The sequence below is a fragment of the Argentina anserina genome, chromosome 4, assembly GCF_933775445.1.
Source record: "Argentina anserina chromosome 4, drPotAnse1.1, whole genome shotgun sequence".
In the NCBI taxonomy this organism is placed as follows: Eukaryota; Viridiplantae; Streptophyta; class Magnoliopsida; order Rosales; family Rosaceae; genus Argentina; species Argentina anserina.
The window spans coordinates 64,604-84,217 of record NC_065875.1 but is presented as its reverse complement, the minus strand read 5'-3'; the positions used below and the strand labels follow the sequence as shown (position 1 = coordinate 84,217).

At 34.6% G+C, this 19,614-nt stretch overlaps 1 protein-coding gene, 1 long non-coding RNA gene and 1 pseudogene across 2 annotated transcripts; 2 read left to right on the top strand and 1 right to left on the bottom strand.

Moving 5' to 3' along the window:
• Nucleotides 1–2,920: 2,920 nt before the first annotated feature.
• LOC126791646 (uncharacterized) lies at nucleotides 2,921–3,755 on the bottom strand. Its single transcript, XR_007671838.1, has 2 exons — nucleotides 3,462–3,755; nucleotides 2,921–3,380 (listed from the first exon to the last, which is right to left on the bottom strand). It is a non-coding gene; the product is annotated as an uncharacterized LOC126791646 (long non-coding RNA).
• A 2,761-nt stretch (nucleotides 3,756–6,516) lies between these two features.
• On the top strand, nucleotides 6,517–9,772 carry LOC126790556 (glucan endo-1,3-beta-glucosidase 6). Its single transcript, XM_050516843.1, has 2 exons — nucleotides 6,517–7,105; nucleotides 8,364–9,772. Exons 1-2 carry the CDS (start codon nucleotides 6,756–6,758, stop codon nucleotides 9,484–9,486), a joined length of 1,473 nt encoding a protein of 490 aa, XP_050372800.1. The 5' UTR covers nucleotides 6,517–6,755; the 3' UTR covers nucleotides 9,487–9,772.
• A 4,692-nt stretch (nucleotides 9,773–14,464) lies between these two features.
• On the top strand, nucleotides 14,465–16,363 carry LOC126790698 (uncharacterized; annotated as a pseudogene).
• The last annotated feature ends 3,251 nt before the right edge of the window (nucleotides 16,364–19,614 follow it).

The window sequence follows — 19,614 nt, the reverse complement described above, 5'->3', positions numbered from 1 at the left end:
TCGTTAGGGCTCCATGAGATTTCATATATTAGGAGTCTCATCGCATTTTGCATCATTGAATTTCAAATTTGGTTTGGTGATAATGGGTGGGTGTTTATCAATTCAAGATTATGGATTGTGATGTAGAATGAAATTTCTTTAGTTATACATTTGATTATACCAATCCGGCATTATTGGGTTTTAGGTTGTGAGAGGTGGGAGAGAGGGGGGGAGAGAGAGAATTGTTGTGGGTTGTCGAAGATGAAGAGAGGGTCGGGATTCTATGGATCGCTAGAGGAGGGAGGGAGGGAGGGCAAGAAATTGAGTTGTGGGGAAGGGAGAGGGTGAGAAAATGATGAGTTTTTTTTTGGAGAAAAATAAATAAATTCATTAATCAAATGGCCAACCCAATTACATGACCTGCAAAATAGGCCAAAAATAAGCAAATACAGAGAGTGAGAGTAAACCAACAACTTGTTAATCTATGGGTCAAAGACCCTACCACAACCATAAAAGTAACAATGCTAATTAAACTAGCACACCCACCACTCATGCTCGCTAACAAACACGTTACCATCACTGTCAGTATATGTAAGGTAATTGGGTGTACCAAATCAGAGCGATGAAGCCTGAATGATTGATACCATTCTAATCCCAGGGCACAAATCATATGGAAACTCAAAACCAAAACAAACTCATACAAACCACCATCGAAACTCAAAACATCAAAGAGTTGTGCCTGACGAGAGAGGATCGAGAATCATAATTGTAACTAAGAACCAGTACCGAAGGAAATAGGGGGGGGAGGGGGTGATGAACCCACGCATAAGCACCCATAATCCAATTAGTGAGTACCCAATTGCACTTTAAGAGTGCAAACACACAAGCTCTCATGTGAGTATGCAATGGTAGTTGACGAATTGTTTTGGTGTCAAGTAACCAATAATCCGGAAATAATGGGATAAATTGGTTCAAATATGAGGAACCGAGTCCTACCGAATTGGACCAAGTCAGTAGTATCCACAAAGGGAAAATGTTGAGTTAAAAGTGTCAATGACACCATGCACCAAAGGTGTGTTAAGTTTTGAACCTGAAGCACAATGTTTTGTAATGTAAATTCAACTTAATTCTTAATTACAAATACTTCATGTGTTGTTCTAAAATTTTTGCTTTTGGGCCATGTTTGTTTCATGGAATCATTACATTGGGAAAGAAATGTGATTCATTTCACTAGTTTGGGAACCAAAGGAAAATAAGAGAGAAAGGGACTGAGATCATCTCCTAATGCATTTTTTCCTAATATTGCTTAATAAACAAATCTTGGTCATCCATTGTCAACCAACAAACAAGATGAGCCCAATTGTTAAAAATTTGTCCTACCCTTCTCTCACCCAATTCCCTCTCTCTCTCCCCTATTTCTCCCCTTTAAACCCCAACTCTTCGTCACTTTCTTCATTTTCTTTAGTAAATTAGATATGCAGGGATATAGGTCAACTAGGTAGATACACGCGTAGTTGAAAGACAGGTCGAGGGCACGCCGAACGGAGTAGGAGATCTTGTTCCTCACAAGGTTGTAGTCGAAGTGGTAGAGGCGGAACCGAAGGTAGGGGAAGGTGGTGGTGGTGACGCGGTGGAGGTCGTTGATGCGGTGGTGCATGGTTAGAGGTGGAAAATGGGCCCAAAAGCCTGAGCCCGTTATTGTAATGGGCCGGGTCAGGCCGAGATATTTTAGCCCATGGGTCCGGCACGGCCCGGGCATGATAAATTCATGGGCCGACCCGTTAAACACATAATTTTATATTATTTATATAAATATTTAAACAATTATCATTATTATACTTGAATATTAAACTTTTTAAATTAAAATCTCTTGATTATTACATTATTTTAATTAAAATATTTCACAAATATTATCAAAGTAGTGAAGACAATGTCATTGTTTTGACATACGTAACTTTTTAAAAATAAGATTATGAAATGTGTTGTAATATTTTATTTATTTTACTATTTTAAATAGTTATATAAAACAAATATTCTAAGTACGTAATATTTTTTATTTTAATTGTGTCATATAATGCTAATGGGCCGGGCCGACATGGACTTGGGCCGGTCTTAATATTTAAGTAAATATGTCGGCCCGAGCACGACACAAGTACAGTTTTGACCCGCTTAAAATGGACTGGACTAAATGGGTCGACACGAGCACAATTTTAGCCCGCTTAAAATGAGCCGGGCCGGACCGTCCCGTCCCATTTGCCACCTCTACGCGTGGTGATGGAGTGGAAGACGATGTTCTTGGGACGAAGAAGACACCGGCGATGGAGCCGCGGAGGTAGGTTGAGTCCAAGGTCATAGGGGTTGTGCGACCGGGCGTCGTGTAACACCACGACCTCACACACTACTCTAATGCCATACTTCAATATAAGCTGATATGTAATAAGTGTACCAAATGCACACAAACATACAATGACCAACTTGAAAGTAATCTCTTCTATCTCACTTAACCTCTGCCCAAACTGAAAACACAATTGCTATGCTTTCACAGAACGACCAGTAATTGTTTAAGCTTCTTCAATATAAAAGCTGATATGTAATAAGTGTACCAAATGCACACAAACATACAATGACCAACTTGAAAGTAATCTCTTCTATCTCACTTAACCTCTGCCCAAACTGAAAACACAATTGCTATGCTTTCACAGAACGACCAGTAATTGTTTAAGCTTCTTCCTTTTTATACCATCACATTTCTATCTACTTAATAACTTACAACTTATTCTCAGAACAATCATAATCAAATTATTTGAAACCTTAAAACAATTTATCAAAACCTCCTTCCTCAATTTCAAATTTGCCAATTACCAAACTCAAAGTTCACGGTTCACCAAGGAACTGAACTGATTCAGAATATGATTTCCAATTACACAGAAACTTCACAGACTACACACAACTTCCATTGATTTTCATTTACAGTAAACTTCACAGATTCTACAATCCAAGGAAATTCCAATTCATATTTCACTCAATCAAACGAGAAATCTCAAGGCAATTATCATAATATCCTTCTGTAATTACAAATAGCCAAAAGACCCAAACTATGCTCACAGATCGAATATCAACATATTCCATTTTTCAACTCCAAACGTGTGATTACAGCAAGACACCAATATAACCAAACTAACTTTGAATTCAAGCTGTAATCTACCTTTGGAAACTCCATGTAGCAGAAGCTTTCTCACGAATTCAATGAGCAGAAATCCACCAATTCGGAGTCAAGTGATCAGCTCAATCCGGAAAGTTCCCAATTGGATTCAAGGCCTCACCACATACGCTAAGAAGATTGGAATCAAGCCAGGATAGCCCTCAATATCGAAGAACAACGAAGAACAGAAAACCCATAACTTGAAATCGTCAGAATTCGATCAAATCTGTGGATAATTATACGAACCTATATAACCCAAAAAAGAGATGAATTTCCATACCAATCAACACAAAACGTGACCGGAGGACGCCGGAAAACGCCGCGATGTCGCCGGAGGGAGTCGACGGTTCCTTCTTTGATTCTCACTCCTCCGTTGCAGATGGCAAGAACCAAAGCCACAGGGAGGACGGCGGCGTAACGGCGATCACAAAGAGGCCGGTGCGCCGGCCGGAACTGCTCTGAAGGCGGCGGAATCGCCGTTGGTTGTCGCACGGTGTTTTGGGGTTGGAGGATCTCGGTCGAGCTCTAGCTGCTCCCTTTCCTCTCAATCCCCGACCGACTCCTTTTGTTCTAATCCCCTCCATTCCTTTATTATTATTATTTTTTGGTATTCTCTAATTGTTCATTCACTCAATTTCCGTAACAACTCGCAAATATTCTTCTTCAGATGTCCGTTTATTACTAATACCCACCGCGTTCGAATATATATTTCCAAACAAACTTTACTTAACTTAATACAAATTTTATTGACAAATTATCTGATCAATAACATGTTATTCAAAAGCAAACACTATATATTACTTTACCCTTTAAATATATGAAACATTGCACATCGAGTGGGGACCACACCGTCTGGGGGCAGTTGCGGCCATTCCGGAATGCCGGAGCTTCTCGGAACTTTGGGAGCTCTACGCTGGAGGATTGTACCACGACGGTGAGGACGAGGAGGAGGAGAAATGTGGAAAGGCGGCGGTGATGATCTGGCAATGGCATTTGTTCCTTGCTGCTACTCTGATGGAGTGAGAGAGAGAATGAGAGAAGAGAATAAAGAGATGAAGATTGATCATTTTGGTGATGGAAGATTGGAAGATAGAGCGTCATCTCTGAAGATCTAATTTATAAAAGAAAATGAAGAAAGTGACGAAGAGTTGTGACACAACCCGAACCTTGTTTAATTTGTCACAGTTTTACATTTATCATTTACTCGTATCGAGAGTTGTTCTAAGTGTAGAGACTAAAAAAGTTGACTTTTAATTCGTATATTATTTGTAAAAACTTTATTCACATAGGTTGTAGAGCTTGACGATACAAATTCGTAGACACGCGGCACGCTTAAAACAGTTATCGTATGTAATAATTGTTAGCAACCAAAGCGTTGAAAGTGGATTAAAATTTTTGTAGGGACAATACTGTAATTTCACATTGGTACCCTACACTTTAAAATTTTCTCTCCTCTCTCAGCTGCACTTGGACCTTACCCCTTTCGTTTCTTCTCTTTCCTCAGCAATGAAAGAGGAAAGAGCGAGACTGAGGCTTAGAGCTCCGGCCACTCCAAGATGCAGCGTCGTCGTCCTCGACTTTCTCGCCGGCGCGCCACCATATAAACCACCCTCTTCCTCCCCTTCATCGATTCCAACTAGGTTTACCCCGTGCTTGAATTACTTCCGGGTAATTTGGGGGCAGGGTGTTTCAAGTTGGGGCTGAGAGAGAGAGATAGCGAATTGGGTGAGAGAAGTGTGAGATAAATTTTTAACAATTGGGCACATTTTGACTGTTGGTTGACAATGGATGGCCAAGATCTGTTTAGTAGGCAATATTAGGAAAAATCTATTAGGAGAGAATCCCAGTCCCCTCCACACACCCCATGGAATTAATTTCTCATCCAAACATAAAACTTATTAGACTAAACTAACATTATGTTTGTATTGATATGAGGGTACTATGAAAAAATTTAGATTTTTATTTTACATTCCTTAGTCTTTCCAAACACAAGAAAATAAACTTGATGGGAATTCAAATTTCTCATAACAATGGAAAAAAGAAGAAATTCATTTCATTTACTTTGAATTCCATGAACCAAACAAGGCCTTAAAATTTTTTTAGCTCACTATTTTGTATAAAAGTTTTGTTATTTTCTTGTAATTTTTTTATAACAAACTACTCAAAAGTACCTAACAACAATTTAATTTACAAATAACTCACTATTTAATTTGATAAAGTAAATAAAGAAAAAAATTTACAAATAAGGACGAAATGATGGTAAGTTGCCACATATCATAAAATATTTTACTTTTTTACCACTGTTTGACTCATATTGTTTGCTATTATCAATGGAGAGGTTATCTATTACTGTCGATTATAAAAATTAACTGTTACTGTCGACTTGGAAAACACCTGCTACTATCGACTTGGAAGGTACATGCTACTGTCGACTATAAATCTAACTACTACTGTCGACTTGGAATGTATATGTTACTGTCGACTGAGAAACTAAATGCTACTATGGTTTTTGGTGAGCAAAATTCAAATTTTCTTAAAACATGTGCAATATGATACTTAAATGAAAGTCTATGACATAAGAAACAACTTTATATATTGGCTCACCTCTAAATTGTCGGTGGTTTGGCCGAAAAACTTAAATTTGACGGAAAAAAAACTAAAAAATAAGGAGAGAGAAATTTATTAGATCTATGAGTGAAATTTAGTAATTTTCACGAAAATATGAGTATTTTAAATATTTTTGTATTAATTAATTAATCAGTTTTATTTTACTTATTTTTTGAGTTTAAATTTATGTCTTAATTTGTATAAAAAATATAAAAATTAAAAATTTAATTAATTTAAATATGGTATAATATTACATGTTTTATTTTTTTATCGATAATTGTAATTAGTAATTCGTGTTTTATGCGGTCCGAACTTCGAAGGCTCTCAAATATTAAAATAGAGAAACTTCAAAGAGACTAGTATAACGACGTGATGTCGCCGTCAAAGGAACTGCGACGCCCAGGGTCACTCCCTTCGTTGAAAATTACGAGACAAGCGTTTGCCGTTTGTTTCTGGTGTAACGTTTAAAACACAGAACACAACACAACACAAAGTCTTACTTTTGGACCTTTTGGTCTTGTTTAGCTGTGCACCACTATCTATCTTTGATATTTTTTTTTTATACAAGCATCGGTATCTATCTGCAAATGACTATCTTTGCAGCTTTTCCTTCGTTCCCCACTAATTTTTATTTCACTTTTTTCTCTCCATCACACGTCCGCAGCATTAAGCAAGTAGCCCTATAAGGGGGTAGCAAGTAGCCCTACATACTCCAATCCTTGAGCTTTGATTCCCTCCTTTCCCCTTTCTTTCTTTACTCCACGAGTACAAGAGAACAGTGTGTATCCTCTTCTTCCTCCTCCTCCTCCGTTGTTTCTTTTTCTCTGGATTATATGATACCACTACGTACTGTTGCTTCGAATCAATCTGGATCTTCTTCTTCTATAAACTACTTTATAATTTCTACTCCGCCTTTTATCTCCCACTAATTTCTGTGGTTTTGTTTCTCATTGAATTAAAAGAGAAAATGGGGAGGTGGTTATCCGATGGTATTTTTATGTGGGTAGTTTTCCTGATTTCAAATGTATTGATGTGTGGAGTAGTGAGTGGGATTGGTGCAAACTGGGGCACACAGGCAAGCCACCCTCTACCCCCAGATAGGGTGGTGAGCCTGCTGAGACAAAATGGTATTCAAAAGGTTAAGCTCTTTGACGCGGATTATGACACTCTGAGAGCTTTGGGTAAGTCCGGAATTGAGGTCATGGTGGGTATTCCTAATGATATGCTGGCATCTCTAGCCTCCAGTTTTAAGGCAGCTGAGAAATGGGTCTCCCAAAATGTCTCAGCACACATCTCCTCCAATAGTGTTAAGATCAGGTAACCTTCTCTCTCACTATTTCAGTTCAGCTCATTTCTTCTTCTTCTTCTCTTTTTCTTGTACTAAAACTTCCGTTATTGTTGTCCATGCTATTAGAATATTGGTAGCTGTAAAAATGGTGGCAATTTAAATTGCATCTGAGCCCTAGATTCTCAATACTCAGTACCAACCCGGCTTTGAAACTCTCGAATTGTTGTTAGCAACTAAATCGTGTGGTTAGGTTCATCTTATGCTTATGTATTTCCAGACTGTAGCATTGACATGTTTTAGCTATTACAATGCTTGGAAAATAGTATTTGCTACATTTCACTTGGCTTGTAAGGGCCTCATTGATCTTTTCCACTTTGTACCTACTTAGAGTCTCAGATTTATATAAATTCATCCCAACTGGGAAAGTGGACAGGGTAAGATGTTACACATCTCAGGCTCCTCAAACTCCTCAGAGCCATCACCATTTAGGAAATAAAAGAGAAAGGTTTAGTCACCTAATTCAAATAAGTTTTGGTTTATTTTTGCATGAGGAAAATCCATATATGCTGCTGCAATTTTGTGCTTCTTCAGAGGGGCCTGGGAGACTTCAAATGAAGAGCTTCTAGGTGAAAACAGACCACTAATGCTCAACAGTCAACTTCTGAAAGAAAGACATACTAAAAACAATGCTTGAAGATTGGTTTGTTATTTACCTAGAGAAAGATCTAGAATGAGGTTTGGAATCAAAGAGGAGAACTCCTTTTCTGTAGTGTTAAGCCTTCCAAGAAGAATAAAAACTTGCAATCCATCATGACTTGCGTGTTTCCTGAACTGCATCTCACTCCCTAACCCTCGCACCATATAAGCTCGTAGCGTAGTTGAGCAATGTTAGTTCAATACTCGAATATGCTTGATCCTGATAGTAGGATAAAAGTTCTGAACTGTTATGTATATCAGTGCCTAGGTATAGCTACTGAAATTCTGCAAAGGAGGATTGTGATTCAAGAATATATTTTGTGTGAATTTATACTTGTGGTTTTGCATATCATCAGTTTGGAGACATGTTTATTCCAGAGTTGGTACAATTAGAGTGTTATTATAAATAATCTGTCTGACTATTCTATAAGTACAATGAGGAATTCTTTATGTTGATTTCGTCTTATGCTGTGCTTAATAAAGCTATATATCAAATGAGCTGAGGGCTTATTTCTTTTTTCTACTTGCAAGATTTGCTTAATCTCAGAGTCTTGACATCCTTGTATGATCATCCCTTATTTGATTCCTCAGGTATGTTGCAGTTGGAAATGAACCTTTCTTGGAAACATATAATGGTAGCTTCCTCAGGACAATCTTCCCTGCTTTGCAGAATGTTCAGTCAGCCCTCATAAAAGCTGGGATTAGTAACCAAGTAAAGGTGACAGTTCCCCAAAATGCTGACGTCTATAATAGTTCCAATGGCCTTCCATCTGGTGGTGACTTTCGAACTGAGATCCATGGTCTAATGCTTCAAATTATCAAGTTCTTGAGTGACAATGCCGCCCCTTTCACAGTGAACATTTACCCGTTTATTAGCCTTTATATTGATGCCAATTTTCCAGTTGATTATGCATTCTTCGATGGCAATGCATCCCCTGTTTCAGATGGCAGTTTAACCTACTACAATATGTTTGATGCGAATTATGACACTCTAGCATGGGCCCTGCAGAAGAATGGTTTTGGAAACTTACCGATCATAGTTGGAGAAATTGGATGGCCAACTGATGGAGACCCTAATGCTAATCTAGTTTATGCTCAGAAGTTCAACCAAGGTTTCATGTCCCACATTTTGAGCGGGAGAGGAACTCCAATGAGACCAGGGCCAATTGATGCATATTTATTTAGTTTAATCGATGAGGATTCAAAGAGCATCGATCCAGGAAAATTTGAACGACACTGGGGAATATTTACTTTTGATGGAATACCTAAATACCAGCTTAATCTTGGTACAACAAATTCAGGGTCTGTAGTAGCAGCAAAGGGGGTGCGCTATTTGGAGCGTAAGTGGTGTGTGATGAAGCCATCCGCCAGCCTTGATGACCCACAAGTGGCACTCAGTGTGAGTTATGCTTGCGGACTTGCAGATTGCACAAGCCTTGGTTACGGTACGTCTTGTGGAAACTTGGATGCCAGAGGAAACATTTCTTATGCATTTAATAGTTACTATCAGAGGAACAATCAACTGGACGTTGCTTGCAAGTTCCCAAACCTCTCAATGATCACCAAAACAAATCCATCAGTTGGATCTTGCAGGTTTGAGTTAATGATCGAACCATATTATGGAGGTGTAGGCTCAGAAAGGAAGCTCGGAATCCTCCAAAGGCCTTTGAGCCTGGTTGTGGTTCTTATTCTCTTTTCGCTAAATGTAATGTGAATTGATTTATGCCAGGGCTGCTTTTCTGATTATTCATGAGAATACTACGTGACACATTAGCTAGTTAGGGAACCGGCATTCTATTCCATTTCAACACCGGAGGATATTATGTGGCCTAGTGAAAGGTAGCAGTGATTCAACATTATTTGGTTCAAATTTTGAAAATTTCAAGGTAATGTATAACAGCTTCAAATTCTGCAAATTGCATGGGATGTATTCTAGTTATTGCTTTGTATTGTAGGATGTTAATTTTGAACAGTGTGCTGCTTGGACTTGTGACGATGCTGTTACGCAATTCATGATTCATGTTACGCGATTCATGGATGCGCCTTTTTTTGCATTGCATAGTTTAGGACTGTAGTCAATGGTCTAATTAACGATCATCGGCATCGTATTAGTTTTGTAAAATAAGGATATAACGGGAATATATCGGATTTATTATTTTTGTTAATTTTTAATTAAATTTAATATATTTATAAACATATACATCAAAATATACCTAATAAACTTGAGAAATAAAATTTATAAAAGTAAATGTATTAAATAAACTTCATAAAAAAATATTTAATTGTTTTAACAATTAAAATATATAAATAGTATTAATTAATAAAAATAGAGGTGACCATTCATTATAAACTCTCTCGTCATCGAATGTTATCGACAAATTTTTTATTTTCTTTAAATTATTTTTTTTAAAACGACATAGTTTTAAAATAAAATAAAAATAAAAGCACCGATATATCGGGTCAAACTCAGTTTGACCTGATATATCGTCATTTGACTTGATTTTTCGGGTTGACCGATAAGCAACTTATTGTATCGTTTTCTTAATATCGGGGATATATCGAGGATATATCGGGATATTTAGAACATTGACCGTAGTAGTAGTAAGGTCATCTCCAACCCAAGTTTGTTAAATGCTCCAGAGGCTAAACCCTAATTTAGCCATAATTATTTCAAACTCATCTAGTTAATGGCTAAAAGACATTGTGTCTTTTAGTTGATTGAGTGAGATTTGAATTCATTTGTTTATTCAATACGTCTTCCATATCTAATTCTCATTATTAACTACATCTAATTTTAATTATAATTTTATATTAATACAATTAATTTAAATTTGATGATTAATACAATTAACTTTAAATTTTGATGATTAATATAATTAATTTTATTTTTTAATTAGTACAATTAATTTAATTTTGATGATTAGTATAATTAATTTTAATTTTAATTGGTTAATACAATTAATTTTAATTTTCAGGATTATAATTAGGAATGGATAGGGGTGTCGATGTGCTCCTATTATCCTATATTTGTATGCATCATATCCTTAGTTTATTGTTTAGTTCTCTAATTTATGATTGATTTATGTTATTTTAGTGTGTTTATAGGTTTGTGTCAAAACGAGAAGAAAATAAGCTAAAATGAGCTAATATAGATTCAATGACAATTATATTCTTCATTGTCATAATCTACATGTGCAGAACGTCCAACTTTAGTGAGCTACTGTAAGAGTTCCAGATCGAATCAGACCATGAGCCTTATATTATTGGAAATATATGGATGTCTATTTTATGTAGGATTTTACGGATCTTGATTTCGATAATCTGAGATGAAGTTATGATCGTTTGAGTGACGAGAGGTCAGAGCTGAAACCTACCCGGATTCACTAACATTCATGGAGAACTCAAGTTTCATGGCACAAATGCATCAATTTTAATACATCAAGATCAATGATTCAGATGGTGATGCAAATATTATATGGATTCCTACTTTTACAAAAGATATTTCAAGGTTTTCTCATTTCATATCAAGTTATGAGTCTTAAACCAAGTCTTATAAGGAAACTAAAGTAAAAAATGAGCAATAATCTTCCCTATATAAATGAGCACGAATTTCATATGAGACGAGGTCTCCGGAGCACAATGTAGACGACTAAGGAGCAGAGACAATTCATCTATCTTCACTATTACATTCTTTTATTGTTTTTGTTATGTTTTTCTTAGTTATAGTTTGGTAAACCTTTTTCTAGGATTAGGATTATGCGCTATCATGATTATTTATGTAGTTTGATATTTTATTGATGACTTTATAATTTATTTATGATGAATGTTTAAGTTATTTGATTGATTACCTTAGGGCTTTGCATATAGTAATTCGAAGATAAATTTGAAGCATAGATGCAATATAGTTTATGAAGCTTCTTGTGATTAAGTGTGGTGAATTACATTGTTACTCGAGAGAGAATACTGGTTTGCTTGATTTCCTTATTTTCTAGAACGTAATGAGTCATGCATGTTAAATTTATACTTGAGAATGATAGATTGCATAGCTAGGATATATGACCTTACCCGAGAAGGAGAGCATCATACACATAAGGAAAACTATGGTTTCGAGTACATGAGAATGACATAGATACGAGAATTGTCATCTAGAGGGACGAAAGAATTCATTAGTTACATTGACACATAAGTATGATTGTTAGTGGTTGATTTTGATACCTTTATCTTGTTTATTTGTTATCTTATCTAACTTGTTATTTGAGAATATAAAAACCATATTCTAATTATTTTTGTATTCTTAGGTTAGATTAATTAAGTTAGGATTAAATCGATTCTCAATCCCTAATTGGAACGACCTCGTATTTGCACACTATACTAACGACGATTCGTGCGCTTGCGAGTTTTAATTAAAATTTCACAAAAGGTGTAAATGAGCGGAGCCGAGCTGAATACTAGGTTATTTATGTTTGACACATTTTCATTTGATCGAACTCGAGTTGGGCTACACTTTGATTTTTGTGCTTTACGTTTAAGCTCGGTTCGGCTTGGAAAAAACTCAAGCTGGGCTCGGGTCGGCTCATTTTATTAGACGAGCTTAAACTTGAATCAAGCCAGCTTGAATTATATGAAATTAAAATTTTAAAATTAAGAAATTATAAAGAAAATTCAAAATTTGATGGCATAGCATCACACAACATCTTTTTTATTTGTAATAAACTAAAAATATCAAATGGATTAAAGAAAATAATTTTATAATGAGGTTGTATAGACCATCTTCTTTAAATAGAAAAATATAATGAAGCCGATATATTTATACACACACCGTTGAGGGATTCCTTTTTGGGTCTCTTAAAGGGATATCTTATCTACCGTTGGATCTGACTGTGATAAAATTGATTGGTTGAGATTAAAAACAACAATCTTTCACATCGCTCACTTCGAGTCTCTTCTCTCGCCTTCTACCTCTGAAAAATCTCTCTTTAGTTCTCTCTAGTCGGCCACAAATCCACCATTGTTCTTCCTCTAATCCAAATACCCATTACCCAAATTCATTAGATCAGATTTTTTTTCTTCCTCTTATCGAAATACCCATAACTCAAATCCATTAGATCAAATTTCGTGAGGCTAGATCTGAGTTTTTGCTGTCTCCCAACCAATGGTCTAAATAACGGTCATCGGCATCGTATCGGTTTTGTAAAATAAGGATATAACGGGGATATATCGAGATATATCAGATTTATCGTTTTTTCTAACTTTTAATTAAATTTAATATATTGATAAACATATACATCAAAATATACCAAATAAACTTGAGAAATTAAAACTTATAGAAGTAAATGTACTAAATAAACTTCATAAAAAAATATTTGATTGTTTTGACAATTAAAATATATAAATAGTATTAATTAATAAAAATAGAGGTGATTATTCATCATAAACTCTCCCGTCATCGAATGTTATCGACAAAATTTTTATTTTCTTTAAATTATTTTTTCAAAACGACATGGTTTAAAAAAAACACCGATATATCAGGTCAAACTCAGTTTGACTCGATATATCGTCATTTGACTTGATTTTTCGTGTTGACCGATATAATAGACCGATAAGCAACTTATCGTATCGTTTTCTTAATATCAGGGATATATCGAGAATATATCGGGATATTTAGAACATTGCTCCCAACACAAACATTTACAAGATATTCTGGAACTGAAAACAAACTTTGGGTTTGTTCCCGGAGGTTGGAGAAAATAGGAGTTTATATTACTTTTGGTAAGAATTGACGGATCTAGAATTTGTTATGTGATTATGCTACAAGTGATACTAGATTAATTGGAGTGAGTTGGTTTCTGGGTATTGATGAAAGAAGAAGAAGAAGAAGAAACAAGTTAGTGAAATTTGGAAATTTACCCAGCTTCTTCATCACAAAAGTGGCTATTTCAAAACTGAAAAGGGATTGAGAATTCGGATATTGGGGATATGGCCATATGGGCATAAGAATACCTAGGTATAAGAGAGATGGTTGATGTTACATTTTTAATGATTATAATTAGGAGCTGAAACTTACACTCCCACTTTTACCAACCACACTCCAATTTAATTGTTTAATATTATTTTTGTAGTACTTGTGATTGTCTACCATAAATACCCTCACTTGCTTCTTCTTGGTCGTTTTCCTCCTCACAACTATTTACTCTCTCATAATTCCCAGAGGAACCAGACTTAAATTACAGAAAATAGAGAAATAGGATGAACCCTTAAATTGCCAAAAATCTTTTGGCTCCAGCCTTGCAAAAGGGAACAATTTTCTCTAGCAAATTAACTTGTTTGACATGCAAATTTGATTTTAAATTGAGAGAATAGATGGTCTTAGAGATTCACTTTCTGGAAATTTAAATCTATCACAAATGCTAGAAAATCCGTATGAGTGGTTTGGATTTTTGGGTGCGTTTTTCTGATTAAGTTATTGGGTGGAACTTAGAAGAAATTGGGTTGAAGTATATAGTTTAGAGTTGAGCAAGGTTATGGCTTTAAAGAACTTCTCTTGCACTACTACTGAAGTAGCAGAGTGAAAGCTCTCGCAGTTTTCTAGCAATCCTAACTCAACAACTAGGGGCGGAAGTAAGTGGCGGGCTGGTAGGGCTATAGTCCATCCGAAATTTTGGCTAAAATATCTCCAACTATATGTATATCATGATCTCCTCCCTTGTTTCCTTGTTTGGCTTATAGTTTCGTTAACAAGCACTCTTTCTGAGCCCAAAGATTTTATCTTTGTTTTTGTTATGCTGCAACTTGTTATAGCCAAGCAGTAAGAAGTTGATGAATTCATGTACGTGTTTAATGTTGGTAGTTTTGATTGGATCATTGAATTTGAAGTTTGTTTGAGACGCTGCCCATTCGATCGAATTTTTTATGCAAATTATACTTGCTCTTGTTGTTTCTGGGAGGCTTTGTTCATGAAGTTATGTTCCTTTTCTTGTCATATTTCAATGTCTCAAATTGGGATTATCTGTGTTCATTTAGGGTTCTTTAGAGATTTGTAGTTTGTTCTGCAAAACAAAAATTGAATTGAGTTCGTTATTATTGAGGTATCTCTTATTTTTCGTATAATTTTCATTCTCTTATTATTTCTTATCATGAGATGCTGAGAAATTTGATGTGGATCGGATCTCATGTATTGTGGCTACTCAAATAGTTATTATGAGGATTCTCCAGTTTTCCTTTGCAATTGGTCATATTTGTCGACTTTCTGAGTTATCAAGCTCTAATAATGAATGAGGTTGTTTTTTTATATGACTTATATCATAGGATATGGAAACTATATGCCTCGAGTGAGGTTTCTAAGAATGATAAGATTAGCTTCCGGGTGGTATATTTTGAAACTTGAAGTAAATCTTTGTTGAAATCAGTTCGAAGCAATTCGACTTTTTAGCTCATATAGAATACGAAGTGAATAGTATGTCATTTACCATTTGATATCCGATAATGTTGATTCTTGATTCTTAATTTCTTATCATATGTCATGGACACAGGTTTGCAACTTATTCTGGAAGTGAAAATCAGCTTCATGGATGATGGTCTTGGGAAGATAAAAGTGATTCCAGATCATTTTAAAGCATCCCCACCCAGTGGTGACTCTTCTCAAAACGTAACTTCATCTATTTCACGGCCAAGAGCAGATAATTGCTTGAGGCTAATTTCATCTGTTCTACATCGAAATATAATGTAAATTGAAAAACTGTGTGTTGATTGTATTCACTTTGCTTGATCTCAAAACGTAACTTAATCTATTTCACGGCCAAGAGCAGATAATTGCTTGTGTTTTGTGCAGATTGGAACATGTTGATGAAATTTTGCGATCTGCTCGTCTGTCTGGCTATTTGTACATTCGAACTGTAATGACTCTTAAGTATTAACAAGTAAAATTCTACTTTGAATTAACGTTGCCAAATATGGTCTGCTCACTTTGATTTTTGTTTTCTTTATAATAGAGATGGACAACATTACCAAGAGAACCTCCTCCCCTTGATGATACTGATGTTGATGCTGGCTTCCGCGCTTTGTTGTCTTGCAAGGGACCTGTATGTTCTTCTACTTGTTATCCACAAGTAAGTAACCATTTAATCAGACATAGTCATGTTTCTTGTGCCTCCTTAATTTGTGTTTGCCAAATTATTTGCCACTGTCTGGCAACAAGATATAGTTTAATGCCGTAAGATATCCTGGTTTGATTGATTGGCCCTGATTTCTCATTTCATTGCATTGTGCATTTCGTTCAAATCTTAATTTATGGTCAAAAACTCAAACTGGGGTATGGTAGTGCTAATTTTCAAACTTTGAAGCTCATACGAAATTCTCCATCATGGCTTCTCCTATAAAGTGTAACATAATATGTTCACTGATGAGCTTTATTTCTTGTTCATTTTTCAGATATAAGTCCTCAAGACTCTACCCTATTATCTGATATTGTTGAAATAGGCCCCTTGCCAAGCTTTACACGAGATGATGAAGGAACTCGATATGCATTTTATATTTTAACACGTCAAGGACTGCGGTACGAGTGCTCTAGTGTTTCTGAGATACTAGTAGGGTAGGACGGGGTTTCTGTTTCAAGATTGACATTTTGTTTTTGGCTTAGTCCTGAAATATGTGATCAATCCCCTAATTTTCATCCCTCTTTATGTCCCTCATGTTGTATTTTTGAATTTAAATAGTAAAGGCGTGAGGATGAGCCTCCAATTGGGTTCCAAACCTCAAACAAAAATTTATATGCATGTGAAAAGTAGCCATACCCATCTTGAATTCCTAGTTCCGCCCCAATCAACAACATGAACTTTAATTGACTATGGAAATTTGTATCTAGCCGGATACCTGAGTTTCAATCTTCTTGGGGATGAAAGGTGCTTGTAATGACTATGTCATTATGGCTTTGAATATTCTGGAAACAACTAGTTTGGCCATGTAAATAAGGTAGGGATCATGTGGCCTTGAGTTATAAATGGGACGAAAGCAATATATATGAACTATGAAGCTGGTGGCTTTGACTTTACATGGCGGTAGTTTTATCTCTAAGCAATGCATATCTTCATCCTATTTGGTTTCTTCATAGAGAACAATAAAGTGAGAGAAGCCTCTCAGTTCAGTTGAAGAGAAAAGGTGGGGTCATGTGGGGATAAGTTGGAGGGGTGTTTTCAGAAAAAGCAGCATAAATGGAGTGTGATTTGTAAAATTTAGAGTGTAAATTTCAGTTCCCTTATAATTAAAGATTGAAGAAGAAGGAAAAATATACATATCCGTAGTGGCGGATCTAATGGTCGAAAGCTAGGTGAGCGGAAAAAAATAAAATTTTATTAAAAATTGTTTAAACTCTTGGTATTCGCAAAAAAATATTTTTCATAGCGTTCATTGAGAATTCAAAAAAGATATAACAATCACAAAAGAATCAATAATTAATATTACATATAATACTCTATTTGAATTGTGCTCTACAATCTCCGGTATACTCAAAATAGTCAATCACAATAAATGAGTCAATATCGTCTACATAATTATTCTCACATGTATTCATATATCTATAGTTTTATTCTAAATTAACGACACTCATATAACCTACCTACCACAATTTGGCTTTAGCTAAAACCTAAAAGCTTATTATAATTATAGTCTATCATCCTAAAAACTCCCTGCAAACCTTAGTTTGAAACAACCAAATTATATAAAATAATTACAACAATAAAAGTATCATATCATTCATAGTTAGATAATAGAGAAAATTAGAGTTAAACCCAACAATGGAACACTTCTTTAAATCTAAGCCCACATCCATTTTTTCTTTCATTCTACACCCAAAATTATTTATTATTATTAATTTTTATTTTTGTATAAGTCTAATCTACCCTTCTAACATATAAAAGGTTATATTAAATAATTTTCCTAATCTTAGGTTTTAAAATCAATTTTGAATGTGAAGCTCGTCAATTATATCCATAATTATTTCATTGTATTTAATTCATACTGCTAACATCAATGTGTATATATATTCATCACAAAATTCAGTTTTACAACTTCTTGTTCTTCTTCTATCAATTTCATTTTGCAAAATTTTACACCAATTATTATTTTTCAAGCAATAGGTCATGTGAAGATTATATGAGAAATTCATATGAAGGTATATAAGGTACCAAATAATCTTGATTCAGTAAGTGTTTCTTATCGTGAGGTACATATTGTTCTTGTTGAATTATCTTTTTTTTCCTTCTTGTTAGGTATATTGTCACATTAATCCATTGTAAGAGGTATTAAACAATATTTTGGACAAGAATCATAGGTATATACATACACTATAACTTCTAATAAAGAGGCATATTAAACTTCCCTTATATATTGTCTTCCTCAATAAAATGTAGATTTCTATAGATGAGACATATATATCTATGAACTAGGAATTCTACATGAACCTTTTAAATAGATATGCTTCTCATTCTTAGGTTGTAATTAAAGAGATATCTACTATTAGGTTAAACACTTAAAGTCCCACATACCTTTAATTTAGGTTATTTAATAGATGAATGAAACTTAAAAAAATCTGAAAAAAAGACTATGATATAACAAAGTTCTTCAAGTTAACAACCTGATCGAAATCTTAAATCACCAAAATATAAGTTTTACATTCATTATCTCAATGTATTTAAATATAATCTATTGGTAATAATGATGAGTTAAAAAGAAAACTTGCAAAATCGTATTCAATCTATAATTAAGGTAAAAATAAATTTAATACCAAAGTTGACTAATTAGAATTAAGAGGAAAATTCACCAACAGTCTCTGAACTCATGTGGTAAGGACAGTTTGATTCCTGACCTTTAAAAAGGATCAAAGAGATCACTAAACTCTTATTATGATATCAATAAGGTACCTCTGTTAAAACTTTTGGAATATTCCGTTAAAATATTATTTTTTCTGTTAATTTTGTCATTTTGTTAAAATTTTGACGGAGCATGGTGGACCTAATTCTTAAATTTTATTTTTCTAAGCAGTTTACTAATCTTTAAATCTACCATCTATATTCAAAGGTAAACAGTTATTTTATCATCATAGTAATTATCATAGCTTCTAGACTTAGGCTTTTAGCGTTTGCTAAACTGTCTTTAAAAGAACTGCAACAAGAAAAAGAAAAATATAAAAAACTAATAAGAAATAGAAAGAACCTTCCAAAAAATACCAAAAATTATTGGGATATTATCTATAGAATATAGCGTAGAATCTACGCATCCCAAGAAAATATGAAAGTTCTTCAATAAATTTTTGAAGAAGATCAGAAACTTCTTCACATTTTGATCATCAGTTAGATTCGCCCTAGCTGGTATCAGAGCTTGTTTCGCTCAGAAACAAGTGAAGATCAAGCTTATGCCACAAAATTGGTTCCTTTTATCCAATAAAAAAGAGGTCAGACCTAAAACTTACCAGTCTTTTTGTACTGAAAAAAGCTACTGATAAGTGGCAAGTGTGCTTTCATTCAAAACATATTCAAGAAAACCAGTACTCCATAGAATACATTTGTAGAATATTAAATATCTTATGCGACAAACATATTCATCTCCAAAAGGAGATTGGAGTAGCATATATTGATCCGTTAAGACCTAGTCTGATTGAATTTCTATATTATCTATATAGAGAAAAATGCAATAACAAAGTTGCAGAACAACTCGAAAGGTTTAATCTTCGATTAGATCAACTCAAATAAATAAATTCCCAACTAACAAATAACAAAATGACAAAATTAACAGAAAAAAGAATATTTTAACGGAATAATCTAAAAGTTTTAACAGAAGTACCTTATTGATA